Source organism: Anarhichas minor, unplaced genomic scaffold, assembly GCF_050575085.1.
Source record: "Anarhichas minor isolate MPS153535 unplaced genomic scaffold, ASM5057508v1 ptg000042l, whole genome shotgun sequence".
Classification (NCBI taxonomy): Eukaryota; Metazoa; Chordata; class Actinopteri; order Perciformes; family Anarhichadidae; genus Anarhichas; species Anarhichas minor.
In genome coordinates this window covers 911153-933455 of record NW_027466488.1, presented here as the reverse complement: position 1 = coordinate 933455, position 22303 = coordinate 911153, and the positions used below count along the sequence as shown (strand labels likewise).

The 22303-nt window shown below is 39.7% G+C and overlaps 1 protein-coding gene across 1 annotated transcript; it reads left to right on the top strand.

Moving 5' to 3' along the window:
• The first annotated feature begins 14164 nt into the window (after positions 1-14164).
• On the top strand, positions 14165-15084 carry saa (serum amyloid A). The gene is made up of 3 exons (XM_076110266.1): positions 14165-14246; positions 14398-14500; positions 14946-15084. Exons 1-3 carry the CDS (start codon positions 14165-14167, stop codon positions 15082-15084), a joined length of 324 nt encoding a protein of 107 aa, XP_075966381.1.
• The last annotated feature ends 7219 nt before the right edge of the window (positions 15085-22303 follow it).

The following is a 22303-nucleotide window of genomic DNA, read 5'->3' as shown; positions in this document are numbered from 1 at the left end:
TTACCATGTTCACCATCTTAGTTTAGCATGTTAGCAAGGTGCCGCTGAGAGATATTTTATTCTGGAACAAAATAGTTGACCAACCAATAGAAAAAATTAAATCACCTCTGGTCTTCTTCTGTTTTATCAGTATAATTAGGCAAACTAATTAATTTGGCAACACTGCCAATAGAGCAACATTGGCATCCCCAGAGCCATGCCGCAAACATAACTAAAAACGCCAAATACTCTCTGATTCCAAATTCTCCATCTCTTCAAATTTAAAGATTCGTGGCTATATTTATTTGTTATTTTTATAATATTGAAAGCTGAATATCATTGAACTGGTGATGGGCATTTGTCACTTTTTTTCTGGACAAACATTGACTGCTGTAATTTATCCTTGTAGCTGGAGGACAAACCGCAAATTATGGGAAGTGACTCCGTCTGACTCCCACTAACTTCATTCTGCAGCTAATCATGCATGTTTCTGCAACTGCATGACCTGTATCTCACCCTGGCTTCAACAGAAACCGACTGTAGTAAATAATGTAAGACATCATTCCCCGGGACAGCTGCCCTGAAGAAGCAAAGACCATCGACATCCCAGCAAGTGGGACATTTACTCAGCCAGGTGCTGGAAAGGTCAACGTTGATGTTTCATTCGAGGAGTATACCTGTTAATCATTTATTCTAAAACTTTTTAAAGAAAATATTACTGAGTCTCTTCAGAACTTTAGTGAAAGTTTGCAAGAAAAGTAAAACGTGGGGGATTTGTGCCAGAGCCAGCAGCATAATGGTGATGTGTGGAGGTGGACTGCAGCAGGTATACAAACAGCTCTCCCTAAAGGGTCCACACAGTATGACAGACCTCCAGCACTCCACATGTTACCTGGACCCAAACTGGCGCCTGCTCCACCCCCGGTTGATGCTGTGGTTAGGAGGTTTGATGTGCATCAGACCAAGTATAAACCTAATTAACTGCGTACTAAACATTTGTGCTGCATTTAATAGTCCCTGAGAGCTTCTTTGCATTAGCTTATTTAATTATATTGCCTCTCTACTACCTGTAATGAATAATTTACCAGTCGGACATAAATGTTGTTGCCAGGAACAGGAATCCAATAGTGGATCAAATGGAAGTGCAATGTGTCACTCAGGCATCAGCGTTTGTTATTATTCCAATGTATAATCATAACATTTCAAAGTGACACAATGGAGAAAAGCTGGAGGGTGGATGGAGAGAGTTTGTGGAAGAAGATGAGGGTTGGTACGGTAGCAGAATGGAAAAGGAGAGGAAACGAAACAAAGAAGGAGAGAGGAAATGAAGCTTTGGGGGTGTGACAGAAACAGCCATGCAGCCTTTGAGATCATAGACGCTCTCCCATCAAGACTTTTGCAAGTCCAAGACTGTGTTTGTATGTGTCTGTGTATTTACATCCTGACACTATTCTCTGTATTGGCAGGAAGAGCCTGTCTGTGTGTAGCTCTGTCTCACCTCTCATCTGTTCCTGGCTAGACTGCTGATATCTGTTCTTATAATATCCTGTTGGCTTCTCTTAGTCTAGGTAGGGTGCACACACGTCTTGTATCTGGATTGTTTCCTATTCTTTGTCGTCCATCCATCCATTGATACTGTATATCCAGCCATTAATCCTCCTCTAAAACAATTAGGTTTGTGTCCTGTTTGATAATATAGTGTTGAGGTGTTCACCAAAAATATCGAAGACACACCTCACCCAAACCTATCTCTCTATTCCTCTATTAAAATAATTAATTCAGCAATTAATTAATTGACAAATTAAAGATTAAACTTGGAACATATTGAAACTGTGGTACTGCAGTGTACTGCAGGTGAACTTCGATATCTAACACCTCTACTTTCTGCAGAGCGAGAAGCGAGACCCTAAAGCGTAACTGTAAGAATTTTTCTGTGGTTTGCACACCTGGCTGACACCTACACAATGGAAACATCTCTGTGTTTTCACATCTAACAGACTTTTATGACCATATATCTCTGTGAGCAATATCTTAAAGTGTTGTTTTGAGACTAAGTTTTATTCCGCTCAATGAGCCATTATTGATTTATTACCCATCACTAAGCTAAGTGCAATTAAAATGTATCATGATTTAACTAATGTTAAGTTGTCGACCATATATGGACCTGGAAGTTAAAGATGCTCGAAGCAATAAAGTAAAAATAGGTGGATACAACAGAGACACACAGGCTTTGTGCAGGCTTTTGGAGGGTCTTAGAGGATAGGTTCTTTTTTTACGAGAATTATTGGAGATTTATTTGACATTTTGTCTTTTCTTTTACTTACTTTTTACAGTATCTATTTTATAATACTTTGTACATTCCAACCAAAGTCCAGTCTTGCTCATCTCTGAGGGTGCCTGCATAGTCTCCTAAAGGTAAGAGAGCTCTTCCCCTGGGATAGACTGACAGTAGTAATGATATGCTACAAATGGTTAGGTTAAAATTATGTTGTTCAAGCTTATGTGATTTACTAACTTGGTTGGCTCAGATTGTGCTGATGCTCTGCTTGTTGATCATGCATGATGTTGCATGTGATTATAGTGCTTAGACATTAGCTGTTTGTGTTTTTAGTGAAGCAATAGGGGTCAGATTGGCATCTAAATTGTTAGGGCCAGGGTCCTGAAGCTGCCCTTCATAACAAAGCGAGGTTCCCAACCACACGGTGTTCCTCCTCCAGTGGTGGCCCTTAAGACGGGTCCATCCTGGAGGACTTCCAGTCCTCCTCCGCCTATTACACACACACAAATTCGTTGATATCCGGCTGTCTTCTCAGCCTGAAATAAGTGATACGATGGTTGCTAGTGTTATAAGTTATGCTGGCTTCGCCCCCCTAAGCAGGCTGTGACAGTCTTGCGTGTAGATTTTGGGGGGTGCGTTTGTAACCCAGGTTACTGAACAAGCCGTCTTCCAATGCCTAACCCACATTGGGAGGGGAGCGATGCTGCACACCTTTTCAACAGAGAGAGCCAAGTTGCACTCTTACTCTTGATGCAACAGTGCTCCCCTCTCTCAAGCATCCATTCTGGGCAGGAGTACAAACCACAAATAGCCCTCTGCCTTACTCATCCTAGAGCCTCTCAGAGTCACACAAGGCCACCGTGGGTTGAGACGGGAGTCCCAAAACAGATCTGCCTCTCTTATCCTACGTATCTACCAAAATAAGGTAATCGCCACTTTAAGTCTGTTGTTGCAGACAGTGGGTATCCAGGCAGGTGTTGTTCCATCAGTGCCTTAGACATCAACAGTCATTGCCAATCAGAGGGCCTGTGAGAATCATGACCTTATCCAAGAAGCCTCACTGTTCATTCAGCTGTTAGAAAAGCACAAGAGGCCAAAAAAGAAAAGCTATGGTGCCAATAGTACTTCAAAGATCAACTGGCGGTGTTTGCCGGTCACGTTTTTGGAACCCTACACCTGACATGAAACAAAACACAGATCACATTTAGTTATGTTTTTTGTGTTTTTTTACACCCAATGTCAACATTTTTAAAGAAGGTGTCACTTTCTACGATGTCTGTGTACAGCAACTACAGTATGGTTGAGATTTGGTTCGGGTTGGACAACTAAAACATCGAAGGTTAGAACAGATCTTGGTTACAGTTAATACTGTTTGGTTGGTGTACCTGTGCTGATGTGGGTTGGAATTTGACCATGACTCGTGGTCGTGGGTTATAATCTAGTCTCCCTCCTGGCTATCTCCCCCGGACCCGCGTCCTCGACGATGTCTACCAATAACAGCCTGTTGTCCCCTCGTTCGTTCCCACGCATGTAGATAAAGGCTTATTATGGGCCTGTCCCAATCCAGGACATGTAAGGGCTGTAGGTTTGTTAGTGGCCATTCTCTCTCCACCGTTGAAGCAACTTTGCATTTAGAAATCCCCAGGCATTCGATATACAATAAAGGTAACAATCACATGCACAGTATCTTAGTGCGTTTTGACAGTTTGTTCTATTTTAGTGAAGATAGAAAAAAGCTCTGTGCATGATAATATCCAACACGTGTCTGCATCACACGTTTGAGTCAATGCTCAAATAAATCTGTCATGTATGTTAATTCTATTCAGAGGCATTCTTCTGACTCACCTTACATGTATTACTGAGACATCAGATTGATTATACTTAGTTGAACAAACTCTTTTTAAAGGATACTTAAATGTAGTGTTATCGCTGTCAGCATTTTCCCAAAGAGAAGAGCTTGAAGAGACTCTTCCTCCCAATCCGTCAGTATTATAAAAAATGTAAAAAGGATCCAGCGATCTTCTTTCTGTGCCTTTGTCCTCTTTACTGTCTCTGTGTACAGAGTCTGGACACCAGTGTTGCTTCACTAAGTTTACTGATTTAAAGGAATAGTGTATGTCTCTTTTTCTCTTTTGCTTCCTCTTCAAAAGTACTCACTACTGGAAGGCATAACATAGATATTCTCTCAAGATCTAGACTGCCTCTCTCTCTCTGCCTCTGTTTCCAATTATCTATTTCTGTCTTTCTCCACCAGCCCCCTATATCTGCCAGTAACTTTTTCAACCCACACTGTTTTTACAGTGGAAGGCTACTTTCTTGATGCATCCAGATTCCAAAATCTCTTCTCCGCCATCTCTGGCCGTCTGTTTTCCTTACCCGTTACTTCTCATCAATAATTGCGAGGCGCAAAATAAAACCCAGACAAGATGGCAAACGGGGTCAAGCGGGAGGAGAGACAGAAGCTAGGCGGATGTAGAGAACAATTAGGATGCTGTCTTTAGCATGCTGCTGCAACAGAGTTATGTAAGAGCACAGGGATGTCTAACCACACACCACACACACACAATACACAAATATACACTATATCTTGCAATGTGTTTGTCTGGGCCAACACAAGTTTATGATTGGCATGTAAAGTAATACAAATATGTTATTTGTATAGGAACAGATGATGTGTTTTTATATTTATTACCTCCACAAAACAGTGAGCAGAAACTGACAAGCTGAAGTTAAGGACCATCTGTTTTAGACTTTTGAAACAGCTTTCTCTTTTTTCCCAATAACTTCAAAACATCTTTATTTCTTTGTGGACTTCCTCACATTGTATTTACAACCTCCTTTTTAAAATCATGCAATAAGGTTTTGGGGGGGAAATAACTGTCACTTTAATAGTGACAAACAAAAACAAGCATCACCCGACATCTTTTTTATTCACAGCTAACAGACGGAAAAATCTGCTGACGTGTTTCAACATGACACCTTCGTCAGAAAAAGAAAAATATTTTTGTTGAGTCTTTTATTTTGAATTGTACACCATGAGGGAAAATCGTTTTGGCAGACTATTGAAACTGAAGAAGGTATAATTCAGCCTTCTCACAACAAACAAACCCAACTCCCTCTCCGTGGCACATTGTGTCTGACCCCCCACCCGTCTGACTTTTCTATTCAGCCATCATTTTGATGTGATCGTCTATCATATTCGTCTTTGGTTGTAAATATGTGTTCAGCAAAGCGAGAACAGAGCAATATCTCCCTTTTCACAGCTTCAGCGTCCCGTCCCATCCCTTGAGTCTGTCAATCTAAGTGGCTTCCTCCCCAACATTGTGCCTCAGAGTTAAACAGGGAATATAAATACCTTTGTTTCAGATTTATTAATTACTGCTCTGTCTCTCTCTTCTTTCTTGCAGCCTGTCTCAAACCACTAATAATATTCCAGCCCATTAGTTTTGAGCCATAACATAATTAAATATTTCCCTCTGAATCTAAATGCTACTAATATTAAGTAATTATCTCTGACTGTTCACGTGCCGGATTAATAATGATTCTCTATTGCACCTTGCATTGACGTCTGACATTTACACCTGGGCTGCTCTGGAGAGATTACAACAACACCGCGGGAGGACCTGGACAAACCAACCTCAGAATACTACAACTCTACGAAACACATCTCTGCCTATGCTCCACAATGCAGTCATTCCTCTCATTCATCACACATTTTTCATGGAGATGCAAATGACTGTGCTCCTCAAAAGAAATGCATATTAACACCCTGTTGATTGCAGGTGATGTATTCTGTTCTTGCAGCATGGACTTGGACAGGCGGATCAATTAGCTTATCAAAAGCCACAGAACTTATATTGCTAAATTGTGACATCAAAGTTTAAACCCAATTACTGACATCAACACAAATTAAGCCCATAACACTAGAATAAATAATTATATTATGAAAAGCTGCCAACAGTTAGATTTCCCGTCTTTTTATGATTAATTATGTGGCAGCTTCAGATATTATATCCAGGTGACATAAAGGCGAGTATTCATGTCAAAGCCACACGAACAGAAAAACTCATTTCTAACAGACTAAACCAATTTATCCCGTGCAGTGTAGCGAGGGGGTTTGAACCTCACAGTGGGCAAGAAGCAGGATCAAATTTGAACAGTCTATCTGTCTTATCAAGGAGTTAACACATGTACAGAGACCAACCATTTACTCACATTCACACCTGCAGAAAATTTGAATCTAATTGCATCTGCTGCACAATTACATTGACAGTTTCTCTGTCAAAGTAATTGTGTAGTTCTGTGTTTTCTCTATCAGTTACATTGATTCAGTCATCGATACTCACTTTGGGGAGGAACAGAAATCCCTAGCTTCATGTTACATTACACAGACATCACCCCAATGAGTTCCACACAGTGCAGTGTGCGGACTCTAACATTTAAAATAAAGTACTGGTCCCTTATTGGTACTCTGTATCGGCAACTCTGAGTTGAGGTATCAGAATCGATATCCGGAGAGAAAAAGTTTAATCTGTGCCTCCTTTTTCTTCCGTGTCACTGCACCGTGTGCCGCTCAATACGGATTTGTCTCAGTGTTGAGTTGAAATTACAGCTCATTTGTATTTTTTGACAGGTGCTTAACGAATCAGGATTTTACTCAGAAACTTAAACCTACACAAACACACTTATCTGGCTGATCAAAACATATTCACAGGTATAAGTTTGAATGATGGCTTCCTGTTTAGCTCACGTCACAAATCAATCTCACAAGAGAGCTGGTGGTGTCTTAATGAACCTGCAGATTCATAGTTAGGCAAATAGGTTTTTAAGATAAATGATGAATATTTTAGGAAACAAACCCTTTATGCTTTCCTGAAATTATTGGTGAAATTGTCTCTGGAGGTAAATTTCGTAAACATATTTCTGCGTTAGACTATCTCAATCCAATGTAACATGACAATTCAAGCTAGAAGCTGGGTCAAATCATTTATTCGTGATGAATCCAAGCTATTGATATGATTCATTTTGACACAGTAGACGGTCTTAAAGCATAAAACTCTGTTTCAGTTAAGGGTTTTCTGTAAGTGGTAAAACAGGCTGTATAGCCTTGCAGAACATTAAAGATCATCAGGCATCTTTAATATGTCACACACAGTAAGTTATACTGTTAGAACAGCTGTTTGTCAGAGTCACAGATTTACAGGTTAAAGATAAAACAGTCGGCTAGCCTCATTGGCTCAGAGCTTTTCACGATGACTGTTTGTCAGTTTGATGGCAGATATTTACTTGATGAATTAAATGTATCTAATTTGGAATGAAGGTTTACCAGAGTATGGTGATGTGAGCATTTGTAAATCCTAAAAATATTAATATCAGCAGTTCATATTTGTTTATCATATGCATTTTAATGATTTACTGTATAATCCTTAATATTTCATTAATATGCTGTATGTTGTTGCTCTACTTTTTAACCCGCCGGGGATGAATACAATTATTTAATCCAATCAATTTATTGAGATGTGTCCTGGAACACACACGCACACGCACACACACCTGTCATGTAATCATGAAATCACTTCTAGTTGCAGGTGGTGACTCATCTTTTGTCCCTGTTGAAACCATATCTGGCAACGAGGTCGTAAGACATTTTGTATGAGGGATGATGCAGAGTGCCACTGTGCAGGGCACCACTCACTACATGGGGAACTCCTCTCTGAACAGCATGCTTTGCAGCTGGTAAAAAAACAAAGATATTAGCCGACCATGAAGCCTGACAGCTGCACATAAAAACTGAAATGTTATATTCCCTTGCCAGCATTATTATATCATTATCAGCATGCTTCTCAGTTGTGAGGAAAAGAGAGTTTATAGAGAGATTTCTAACACTTAGTGTGGAATAGTCTTCTTACTATTTTGATGAAAAGAAACTGGGATTCTGTCCAGAACTGCACTACTGATATGCCGCTTATTTTACATTTGCACTTACATTTGGAGAGTTTCGGAACATTACATGCAACAAATTGTTGAATCGCATACAAGTGTGCAGGTTGAGCAGTGCAGGTGATGTTTATGCTGTACGTAGAATTATGCTTAACTCGCTCCATGTGGGTGTGGTGAACACAAGATAAGTTATATTGGTGTTTATTGAGCAATGCACAATAAGACACAGGCTGCGTCAAGTCCACAGACATTCAGAGGCAAATCTCCTTCAGCATCAGGTGTTAGTCAGTGACCTCGACTTCAGTTCAAAGATTGGGAGTAAAAATATTCGGCACGGCTCCGGCAGACACATCAGAGGCTATTTACTCCATCATTACTATACTGATGGAGGGGGCTCGTGTCATTACACACCGTCTGCTCTCTAATTCTCCCCTCCGACCACATCGGAGGACACACATCCGTGGCGTCTCAATTATAGACAACGGTATCCTCCGAAACACACGCACCTCGTCGCTACCACCAACACGGCGCGCTGCTCGTCAATATGACCGGGAATGGATGACCTTGTGCATTTTACGCTCAGGTCACCTCGTGCTTAAAAACGACCGAATCGGGCACAACAAGTGCTCAAGTCTCTCTCACAGACAGCCAACACATTGCCACCTTGGGTGTATGCAACAGCCCTTCTCGCTTCTCGCATGCAAGGCTTTTTGGTGAAAAGCAGACAGGCAATAACAGAACCATGAGAGCAGTGACCATCGGCTTGTTGGAATGACCCCCAGCATCATTACTTGATATGGCACACTCAAGGGCATCTGGCAACCAACGCGAGAGCTTTGAACTATACAGAGAGTCTGGATTAAAACCATCCACCGATGGCCGCGGAAATCCTTTGCTCACCTTTGCTGTTATCTTCTTCTCTGTTGAGATGCATGGCTCTTCGTACCGTGTACTCGCATAGGCTGTCTTGGTTTCTTGTCGCAAAGCTGTGCTCTTTTCCAAAGAGTTCTCAAGATAAACTCTTATTTCAATTTCTGGATTTGCGGTCTTTGCATGCTCGTTTATTGTCTTGTTCGGCTGGCACGCACGGACGCGCTTGCACTTGTGCGTCCTCCACCCCTTGTTGTGCTGGATGGAGCAGGTAGTCTAGGTGATTTTGGGGGTCTCTCTCTCTCTCTCTCTCTCTCTCTCTCTCTCTCTCTCTCTCTCTCACACACTCACTTTCTCCCTCTGTCTGTGTCCGTCTCTTTTTTTTCTCTCAGCCCAGAGTCGCTCAAAGGGATGGCCACAGCAAATGTTCTAGGGAGGAGACGGCGGGCAGACGGGCGGGGTGACGTGAAGTAAGTCGGTAGGAGGTCGTCTACGAATCCGTGCGCACAGTGTTGTGCAGACCGTTTCATCTGAGATTCTAGAGAGACATTTCGCGCACACTTTCACTCCGAAACTAAACATTGATGAGCAGCTCATGATGACAAATTAACGTAAATTAATGGGGACTTTCATATGCATCATTTGTTTTTTCTATTGAGGCCATTTATTTATTTAAAAAAAAGGCTTTTCTAGCCCTTTTTGATAATGGTGATTATGACAGACAGCCGATTCTACTTAAGTATTAAGCCTGCCGCTGCTCCGAAAGGAGCGCAGGTGAAAGCAAATATTGAGAAATCGCTCGTAATGTGAGCAGAAATGGCATGAATGTCATATTTTTCACCATCAGTCCTGATCTTCAATCATCCTTACACCGGTTCTTACACTGTGGAATCAACAATCTCGGCGATTCACATGTGCATCTCTGCATATACCTTCTTTTTTTTTTACGCACAACCTGCCGAAGTTCGCCTCCACGTTTCCTCTCTCTTGCTCACGTGCTGAGCCTCTATCAAGCTTTTCTTGTGTCACGAGCAGTCTGCTGTCATTATGACCATCGTGCCATTGCAGCCGATGGGCCCATACAGTCGATAAGGCACATTGACTCACCATTCACGTTCGCCCAGAGCCATGCCCGTATATCATGGCTCACTGGCGGTCTCTAGTGTTACACATCAACCAGTGGCAGTCTGCTGGGTGCTGATGGGGGATGATGCCCCCCTCCATAGTCTGTTAAAGATGTAGGACAGTCCAGTTCAAAGTTAGTGCTAGTTTTTAAAACTTGCGTGTTTATAACGTTTGACTAATACAATTTACAATGTGTGCATGTTTCACTAGCAGTGAAAGGAAAATGGCACTTGCTTATAAGCTTGTTGTGGTCTGCTGGTAACTGATGCAATTGTAGCCTATATACTGAAACAAAACCATCACTTTTTTTCAACTGTATAGCCTACAACGTCGATCGCTGTTGCCTGTGGTTTCTGCATTTCCCATTAAAGGAGTAGGGAGCTTTTTGTTGTCCAAATTTAGGGTCTAAGAATAGAGAGTGTCACGTGGTACACATTGTAAACTGCTGTGAGGCAAATTTGTACCTAAATAAAATTGTTGTACCTTGACTTGATTTATTTTTACATTGTAAATAACTTGCTAAATAAGCTCTGGAATATGACACCAAGCTTAATTCTTATTGGAACAACCTTCTTCTTGATACAAGTATATTTAAAAACAACTATATGAGGTATTACACAGGATCTTGGTTAATCATCTATGCACTTTTATCATAAGAAAAGCCCATAGCAACATGCTGTTTCTATCAGAGTGACTTTACCGGACTGTCGAACAATTGATTTCAGGGAGGGAAAACACCCCTATTTGGGATTATTGTACCTGATGGCTTAGTACCAGTTCAGTGCTCTGCTGGGTTGAGTCTTTGTTCCATTGTTCCACCTCTCAGATTTCTGTCTGCCACCTCTGACAACTTGTGTGTTTTTTATGTATCTGTGTAAAGCACATTGTCTTCCAGTATAGCAATATAGTATCGTTCTATTTCATGGCAAGTGAGGAATCTGTTTAATCTATTGCATCCACAAAGCAGTCATTCCTGAAAACTGATGCTCTCTTCTTGTCTCAGACATATGACACACTCGGCTTTTCCTGTTCCGGGCTTCTCATTGCATCAGCTCTCTTCCTCACCCTCACTTTTTCCTCACACAATCTTTGTGATTCATATTTATTAGCCTGTCACAGTGTCTTCTCTGAGCTCAAAACAACGCATTCATCAACACAACTTGAGCATGCTTTAATCTTCCAGGGGTTTTCAGTGACGTGATTGCGTAATTTCTTCACAAAGATTTGCTCAGTGTGTGGGATGTTGTTTTATTTCAAACTATAATAGAGAGGTTCATGAGCACTCACATATTCCAGGTACTTTTAAAGCCATTATATCACAATCAACTTCATTATTGTTATAAGCATTAAAGCAGCTGAGCAAGTGCATAGCAGCCTTGGGACTAATGAGCTGTGTTTTTTTTACAGCACATATGCCTCATACATGCACATCAAACAGGTGGCCCAACAAATATGAGAGCATATATGATTTTATATATTATTGTTAAGCTTAGATGGTCAATATAGTGTAACATGTCTTTCCATCTTCACACCAGAGCAAGACATTCAAAGTGCCCATACCAGTTTTATTTGGAGAGTGACATCACATCTTCATTCAAACTCTGACAGATTATCAGCAATTCATACCCACATATGGAAAACAACCTTTGACCCGTCTCACCCAAAAAAGACACTTCTGTTGTATTCTATGGAGGTCTCAGTGATGTCATGAGATGCTCTAAAGGCCAGTAGTCTCCTCCTCTCTGCAAAAATAGCATACTCTATTTTTTCAAAAAAAATTGACGATAAAAGGTAATGCGATGTATTCCAAAAATAGAAATGTTCTATTTCTCTTCTCCTGATGAATCAAAAAGAAAGGATTTGACAGTTGACACATTGGTGCAAATACAGCACAATGAACTTGCTGTGATAAAGAATATATGAGCACGGTTTTCCATTACACACAATCAGCACAACAAGAAAGATCATTGAAGAATGTGTTTTGTTGTGCCGTGAGCCATTGACAATAAAAGTATTTAACAAGTCTGTCATGTGTCACAAACAAAATACGTATAGGTGATATGTACGATATAGGATCTGAGATATGTCTGACTGCGGAGGAAATTTACACTGTTAACCATTGTTCCACTGCAGAGCTGCGCTTTAAAATACTAATTTCCATATGGTAGGATCTGCTAATATAATTCTAAATATAAGTAAACCAACGTTCCAAATACCCTGTAACATTAAATCTTCATTAAATTCAGGTCACCAAAATGGTTTTTGGTTGGGGAAACTGTGGGAAAGAAAAATCATACAAATGCAGAGGTATTTCAACCATCAAGCCAAAGCTGTCAGACAAGAGCTTGTTCTCTGATGAAAAGAAAATCACTGTTTAAAAGCTCAGGGAGCTGGTTCAACATCACAGCTGCACAAAGAGCAGTTTCAGTGAGGGTGTGATAAGAGGCTTACAGAGTGCAGACAGGTCAGTGCTGTCAATCAAGCTACAGTTTCAGTGGGCTGGTGAAGGATCATGATGGTTGGACATCTCTGCCATGACACTTGTATATTCAGAGGTGCTAAACAAAACATACCACTGACTCTTTTATACAAGAACAAGTGCAACGGTTCATATAATGTTATCAACATTGATATCGTTCAACATGATGATATCTTGTAGTATGTCTTTCTCTAAATATTTGTTCCTTCTTACAAAAAGTCCTTGGGTTCAACTAGATTGGTTTTTAGGATCATACTTATGTTTTAGTTTTCTGGATGAAAGTATTCATTGCTCCCCCAAACTATAATTTGTTATCAAATGTTTTAAAACAATACAGACATTGTGAATAATGAAGAACTTACAAGGCCAATGAAACATGACAAATGATCCAATGTCTTGTATTGAGAGTGAGGTGAGTTCAAAGAGAAACACAATTTTGACTGGACAACGTGATGTGTAAAAATCTGAAATCTAAGAAATAACAAAACATAAACTGGACTTTATTGTCCCAGTCTAGCACTGATGACTTATTTTTAGACTGAAATTATTTGTTTTCTGTGTTTTCTGTTCTGCATTTCCCTCCTTTGCCCATCTACACACCTCCTCTAATTCAGCCTCGTTAGTTTCCCCTGCCAATCAGCTCCCTGCTCGTTCTCACCAGAGCTTCTCCACCCATCTCTCCACTTGCACGTCATCCTCTCCTCACATTACTTTGTATCGAAGTCCATTTTCAGTTAAATTTTTTGTTGGATCTTGATTTTGTGACAAGGTCTGCCTTGCCTTCACAGAACCTTGAATTAATATTAGTTTCCAAGTTTTGTTGCCTGTAGTCTCCTGTGTTTGTGTCCATCTCTGGAGTTATTGCTGGAGAGTATATCAAAGTATATCAAAGTATATATATATACACACAACAGCAACAAAAGCAAAAACTGCAGTAGTGGCAACAACACTAATTCATTTTTTTGTAGCAATTTTCTTGTAAAAGTCCCAAATGTTTTAAATTAAGATGACAACATAAACAAAAGGGATCAAAAACGATCAAAATATTAGACAAATATAAAAAAGAGATATTTTAACATATTCATTTTCTGATTTGTCATGACATGCAGCAAAAAAATCTCTTCCACCTTTTTGTTTACATAAAGCTTGCTGTTGTCCCTGCCTTTGCACAACTCTGGAATGTCCACAGTGTGTAACCGGCCTTTAAATGGATAAGAAGTTTCACGATTGAGAAGTCCTACAACTCAGCTTGTTTCAGAGTAGAATATAAGTCGACTGACTTATATTCTACTCTGAAACAAGCTGAGTTGATCAGTGGAGTCCTCACTGATAAGATACTCTAGAATCTATCAAGAGTTACTCTAAACTCTGCAGGAACGGCAAAGTAAGTTTGAAAGACCTGAAAAATATAAATGTATGTATATTATGTTGTGTTTAAAGGTGAACTATATGTCATTTTTGTTTGTTTGTTTTCCTTTTAGACATCTATAACCATGAAGTTGATTCTGGCAGGGATTGTTCTGATCCTAATTGTGGAAGCCAATGCCAACTGGTTCACCTTTCCTTATGAAGCCGTTCAAGGATAGAAATATGACCCTTTTAACATAGCCACAAGAACAATGTGTTTGGTTGTATTCCATATGTCCGGATTACGTGTTTTAGCAATGACAATGACATGAACATTTGTGAATTCTCTCATTCATTTTACTAAACTGTCTTCTGTCCTGATCAGGAGCTCGTGATATGGTGCGAGCACACACTGATGCCAGAGGAAACGCTGACGCTGCCCAGAGAGGAGAGGGGGGCAGGAGGGCAGCTGAGGTTATCAGGTGAGGAGTGAGAGCAGCAAGAGTAGGAAAGCATTATCTGCTTTTACATTGTTGGCTGTTGCGTATTAGTTTTTTTCTCAAAAATAAATCATTCTTGTTAAAAGAAAAGCTGCAGATGGATCTAAGAGAATTGTTCTACATTCTTATTGATGTTTGGTAAATTGTAAATTATCTCAGGGATCATTTTTCGGCCCTTTATTAAATGCTATCAGCTCACACAATTCAAAAGGCATTATATGTTGTTATTTCTATGCAGATGGAAAACAGATCTTTGTATCAAACATTGTATAAATTATGAATATCACCTGATTAAGCAATCTGCAGGCCTACCTTAATGAGGCTTCAACTCATGGACCCTTTTACAGCACTTTGTAAGTAGGTTTTGAAAAGTACTTGTTCTGTCATCTGCTCGTGCTGATATTTTTAGTTTATTTTCTGATCTCAGTAATGCCAGAGAGTGGGTGCAAGAAAGAACAGGTCACGGTTCTGAGGACTCTGCTGCTGATCAGAAGGCAAATGAGCATGGGCGCAGTGGAGGAGATCCCAACGATTACAGGCCACCAGGACTTCCTGCAAAATATTAGTATGAAAGACATTGACTTCAATTAATAATAAAACAAATGATTGAAAGGTCTAGTGTTGGAGTTATTGACATGCAGACACAGTGTACAGTGTTTTACACAACACACAATTTACAATTGAGATTTTCTTTCGTCATGGGATTTAACCCTGTTTACTGTCCTGCTGTGTTTGTTGTTACCACACACCTCTGATCTCATGTCTCTTAACCACTAGTCATCATTACTGCAAAAAATAATGTGTTCTCAGATAACTGTTTAAATACTCTTTTTTAAATTTGCCCACATCAGAAACGGTTTCTGACCCAGCCCAAACTTGCAAGAAGATTAGAGAATAAATTCTCTGAGTATAGGTTCAATCTTTGCAGAGGCATTTCACAGAGAGATCCCCCTGGGCTGCTATAACAGCTGTATATGTTAATTTATTAATTGTAAGTCCATTATTAGCATATTAATATATTAAGTCCAATATAATGACTCCAATATCACTTCTTCATTGTTCTATCTCCCAGAGAAATAAAAGTAACTAACAAGATGATTGAACAAACATATTGCAGCAGTAACATCATGAATTGACACTGGGCAGTGATAAACAACATAATTCAACAATAAACACGGAAATTATAATAAATTTTCATCGCAAACCTCTGCTTATAGACATACTGTGTGTATATATATATATATACCTGTATATATATATATATATATATATATATATATAATTGCCTCACTATGTTGTCAGATGGATGGGCTGTGTATCACTAATAGAGTTGGATACTATTCTTTTTTCGGTAATCTTAACCTTTCTGCATTTAAAAAAACATAACGTTTTTTTATGAATATTCCTCCTGTACACATTTGAGCATTTTTGACTTGATTGCCAGATCAAAAGTTATTTTGTTTTATTTTTTTTGAAAATATAGCATGATAAGCGATTATTTGTTGGTGAAATAATCTTGCCTTTCAAAGGGTATTAAGTCTGGCTCTCTGATGCATTGTGGATTTAATGTGCCAGATTTCATCCGTGTCCATCAGTGATCAAGCTATTAGAGCTTCATTCAGCTGTAATGTTAAGACATGACCACTCGGTGGCAGCGCTGGCCTGCTGTCCATGACTTGAGAGGCTGAGGCGCTTCAGAGGGAATCTTCCTTTTGATGTAATTTATAAATTTATTTAAATTTATACAGTATTTAATCTCAGAAGGAATAACACAATCCAGGCCAATGCTCTATTGTAGTTGATACAGTTACGCCAAAATTAAACAGGTTATTCTGAATAATACACAATACTCAGAAGACATTTTTCTTTTTCCTCAGAAGAAGGAATAAACCCTTTGATAACTTTTTTCTGCATTTTAAAATGTAATATCTCAACATCACAAATTGAATTCCATTCAACTCTATTGTGAACAGAGAAGTGTGAGCTGCATATCTCAGAGCCTGCTGCAGACACTAGAGGTGAGAATACTTGTTTTTCTGTAACTTTTTGTGAACTGATTTTTTGAAAAATCCTACAGATCATTTTACAAGACTTGCCACTGATTTAAAGACATATTTAGATTCCTCAAATACTTCCAAAGGCCCTTGCATGCACACACAGGTGATATCAACTGTTCTGATTGATTAGCCTTTAGCTCAGTGTGGAGCTATGCAGGTATAACATAAAGTCACCAAACTCAACTTATCAATAGAAACGATGAAGGTGAAAGATGTCCTTCCCACAACAGTTGTAGGCTACAGTAACAGCAACTATGACATACATATATAATCATGAGTCTTGAGATTTGTTGTAATAAACTACATAAGAGAAAAAACACCTGTGTAGGAGGGACAATGGCTGAGTTGGTGCTCAAAAGGCCTATTAAAAAACATCCCACCTTTTAAGCCAATTTTAGGAGTTAGGCCAAGATGGTAGCGAGGTGGCATATGAAGATAAGAGTATATCATATATTTTCATAATATTGTATTACTTATATATACATGGGAATACAGCATTAATATGTTTTCTTTGCCAAGTAGTTTAGAAATGAGTAATTTCCTGCTGCCATCTGTGTTTGGTGTAGGTTAAGGGGCGATATTGCTTAGTAAAAACGTTTTTGTGTACCATACAGTTTTCTTTATTCACATGACCGAGTCTTTCAAGAATATTTAGTATAAATATATTTAACAATGTGGTGAGTAATTTGCAGAACTTATGAAAGTTTGGCACGTGGTTAGCACACGTCTTAAAATGCATGGGCTCTGTGGTAACGGATTACTCTGTGTCCATGTAACGTTAACGCACGAGCTCGCGCTGCTCGGGTGGGGTAGCTGGCTCTCGCGCAGGGCTGTATTCACAGACCAGACAACCGCAGTGGGTTCGTTTTGTTTTATACTCGTTCCGGGGCGGCGCTATCAGGCAACCGTGCTCCTTACGCTTTCTGTCGGTGAAACACGCACTGGGTGATGCGAGACCTGCCAGCACCATCCCTCACAAAACCCCGAAGGAGGTGACTTGATCAGCATATGACACTCTGCAGGTAAGACCTTATTCTTTATTAATCATCGGTAAACATCGATAAGCCCCGCTCTGCCAGCGAGGCTGTAGTGCTCGTCCTCCAAGGCATCCGGAGGAGCGGTGGGTGGATGCTGATTTGCTCAGCCTGTGGATTTGTCCTCAGCACCAGTGTTAACAACAGGGCGGTGAGCTTTGACCGACAACGTTTCTTGTTTTTTAGAAGTCTGGTATGTTATTAAGGATATATGTAACTCAAATGATAAGATTGTGGTATTTTGGACGACTGTGCACACCTATTGCTACAATTATCGGTGATTCATCCACGCGCAGCTTAGTCTACGCCTAAAATGATCGATTGTAGTTATATTGCTTTAGTGCTTTTAGTGTGTCATGACATGTGGAAGGTCATTCATTTGTAGGTGTACTTAATGGTCCAATTCCTTTCCTGCATCGTTTCATTAAACGGCACCTTAGGCATGTGGATGCTCCTCTGAGTTCTCTTTGTGGAAATGGCAAATTCAACCCCGATATCTACTTATTTTCTTTAATTTACACACTATTGCTCCATACATTAAGTCCCTGCCATCCATGGTGCTGCTATAGATTAAAGTTATGAACTGTGTGAGGTGCATTTCACCAGTCCACCACTTAGCCTCTGCAGAAAATACAAGTTAGTTGTTTGAGGGATAACCATTATGTAATGTAGGTATCTGAAGTCTATATTTGGTGGTGGACTTTGGTGCCTGCTGTGTACCAATCTGTGCCCGTCCCGGCCAAAGGGGGAGGGCAGCCACCGGCAGGCGTTGTGTGTGGCTGTTCATTGTTCAGGGCGAGCAGGGGACAGGCTCACAAGGTCTGCGTTGCAATTATATATCCTAAGCTTCTATCCTCATCCGGTCATGCAGCATGCATTTCAGTAGCCATCGTCCACTTGTATGATATCTTTGGGCTATCCGATGTTTAAAGTACGAGTGGTGTTTTGTTGGTTTCTCTCACAAAAGCAATATTGTCCTTGGAGTTAACCACTGTGGAATATATATATATATATATATATATATATATATATATATATATATATATAGTACATGTTAAGTTGCATTAGGTTAATAATAACAGTGGTTCAAGTTTTGCTTTGATACAGTAATATTTAAATCTTTGAACACTTCCATTTAATATTTGGATTTCATTTTTCACTTCTATTCTGCTAAAATTAAGTCACAAGTAAACATTTGGATTGTCGGTTGCTGAGAAAACAAAATACAAATTCGATATTTATTGAACCTCTGTACAGATAACATAAAACAACACTCCCATCTTAGCTGTTATAATTGATCTACTAATCTGAATTTGTGTATTGTAACTAGTGAGTAGACCGAGACATTCAGTGTGGGGACATTTCTGTAAAACTCTGAGGCAAACAAAGTGGTTGACAGTGGGACAGAACAAAGATGGAAGAAAGGGCTTGTACAGAGAGAACAATGGCTGAGGAAGAGGGTGATGACCAGCGCTATGGAGGAGACTAATGCATGGCCATTAGAGAAAGTGAGAGGTCCCTGGAGAGCCATGATATCAACCTTATAAGGCCTTGGAGAATGCCCCCATGTTTGTGATGTTGAAAGTGGGGATACAAAGTTTTCATTTCATACCTTTCCTTTAGGTCTGTGCTCTCTTCCTCTGCACTGGCCTCTCTTTCACTCCACTGCTTTGTCTCACCATCTCCGTAGCCTAGGCTACTGTATTTTTCTGTATAGCACTGAAGGACAAACACCCTCCCTGCAGCCTGCTGGGATCTTATTCCTGCTGCAGCTGGAGGATACTAAATTGGACCCCGGGGGAGGAAAAGAATAGGACAACAACCTCCAGCCCTGCTGCACTAATTATTAAAGATAATAACTGTTTGGAAATGTGTGATTAAAGCATTAGCCTATCAAGACAATTGATCTAAACACACTTGTTATGAGGTTTGGCTAAACAACAATATTCCTTTAGCTGCCTTTGCACTGTGGATGGCAGTGCCACCGGGAAATTACTCCATATGTAATATCTTCTTAAAAGCTTTGCTCTGTAAGCTATGGATTTCATCGACTCAACGTTTACGTTCTCTACTCTGTTCACAACATCGGTGTGGGCGGAGGTACAATAACACACTATTTTGCCCTTCGGCAATAACAAAAGATAATAAAACCCCGTAGATAGGGCTACAAGGTGGGTGTTGACTTTCATGTTGCATAAACTGATTTATGAGTCTTTTGTGAGAGAAGTGGTGCTGTGTTGTTACTGACAACTGTATTGCTGCATGTAGAAAAGCTTTGTGTGAGCAATTAGAGCAAGCAAACTGCTGTTCAACACAGGATTTAGCATGAAGGTGGTCTGTGCGCCACACGGTTGATGTGTGTTATAGCAACCAGACGAATTACAGATGACGGGGGCTAGCTATACATTACATCTCAGCGCTCGGAGGCTAATCCGCTGAAAATGAACACTTTTTTTTTTTTTTTTCATGAGGTAATTTCCAATCAGAACAAAGGAACTGATGCTATTTTGATGATGGTCGACTGTATGGATGCATCTGACTCATATTGTTCTTACAGATTAAAATGTTGATTGTTTAGTTTAATCCTTATCAAATATCTGTAAATTGTCAAAAAAGCATATCACCATATCCCAGAGCCCAATGAGCTATTGTTAAAGTGCTTGTTTGATAGCACAAACACCCAAAATACTTTCTTTAATTGCAATGATTTTAGACGTGTCCATTGCTATGAATCAGAAAATACTCCTCTATTCCAGCAAGCTTTCCATGGCTGCTGTCATAGTGTCCTGAGTTGCTCCATTATTCACCGTCTCTGGAGGATTTATCTCCAGATGACATCATCACTACAGTCAGTATCTCTGCAGCTTCACAAACCAACACTGAGCTGTACAATATTATAGAAATCAGATGCATATGAATCACATTTATGAATGTATATTTACTGTAGCTGTAATATCTCTAATATTCTTTCAGAAATCAACCTGCTTGTTGATCACACTGTCTCTGTTGAGTCAGATCTGGGTTCAGATGCAGATAAAATAAAAATCTGAACGTCTTTAGAAGGTTGTGCAGCCTTGCCAGAGATATTTGCTCTTTAAGTACAACGTGGCTTTTTGTTGCCGTCAGCAATATCAAGCTGAATTCAGAATAAAACCTCAGCAAAAACTTTGTTAGGGCCAGCTGGAGTGGTCAATAGCAAGAAAGAATTTAGAGCTGACAGAAGCATTTCACCTCTACATGGACCAATTGAAAATATGCTGAACCTTTCAGTCCATACTGATTGTGTTTCATAAGGTTATATTAAAAAGCACTGTAACGTAATATATCACAGAGTATGTTCTTCGTCTCATCATCCTTAAACTGCACAGCTTTGCTGGTTGTTCAGTTTGCACTGTAAGGACTTCAGTCTTCTGGGTGTCGGCTTGCCATCAAATATTGATTTTGCTTTTTCCTCAGAGTTTGGAGACGAATCATAGGTCCCTGTTCATCAAAAGAGGATATGGTTTTTAGGTTTACTTGTGGGCTGGATTACAGCATCAAAGCTTAGTCACAGTTGAAAGTGACTCACCGTCCCATATCAGATGATGATGTCGCTCCTAAGAAATATTGACATCACACTAGTTCAATTTGAAATCCGTCTTCCAAGTTGATCATTGTTCGGCACCAATCGATCAGCCACGACCGGTCATGAGACTGGAAGTATAGATATAGAAGAAGATATATGTTTTCTTATGTTTAACATCCTAACACTAGCGTTTGCTCTAAGCAGCAGCTTCTAATACATAATACAAATAAACCACTAGTGCTAAGATTCTTTTTAATCAAAGCAAGTTAAATAAAAATGCAATCATTCATTTCCTAATAATTTAATTTGTGTGTTTTAGTGACAATAACCACTATAGATGACAATAACATAACGATGAAATGTAGAATTTGACAGTTGGCACTGACTTCGGGGCGGTTAAAATGATTTTTCAGGATATTGGTAAAAAAAGTTAGTCTGAAGCTTTGCTGTCAATTCTAATTCTGAGAAAGAAAATCGTAATTGGCAGGTCAGATTTAAGAACAACTGGAAATCGACATTCACCGAATCGACCATAAAAATTGCAATTGGTGCATCTCTATTTGACCTTTCTTATTCAAATTTGTATCCAATTATCATCACATGATACATGAACAAGATACTGGATTGAGTCATATTGTTTTAGCTTAAGCAGTCACACATATTTCTTTTTAAAGCTGTGTCTCTATGCGATGTCGGATCAAGGATATAATTTGCCATACTATAACTCTACAAAAGGCCAAACATTCACGGTCACTTGTCTCTACATAAAGCAGGAATATCCTGAAGCAGTTGGGTCAGCAGCCCTTGTTGTCCGGCTCTTGACATTGTTCTAGTATCACGCACATGAATATGACAGCCACATCGGTGTTACTCAAGTTGTTTTGACAGCGCTGTCTTATCCCATTTCACTTTTTTCCTTGAAAGTGTGATCTGAGTTTCTGCCTCTGTCATGCTTTTTTCCCCTAAAGCCTCAGTAGACTGCTTTGATTTGGAGACAAAGCTATTGCCTAAAGCTTTCATCCACTGGGTACTATCAGTCTGAAGGGGCTGGATCGGTCTTTGAGAGGCCAAGCATTATTGATGTTGAAGTGTTGACTTTTGGCTCAGGGGTTTAATCTGCTACTATTGC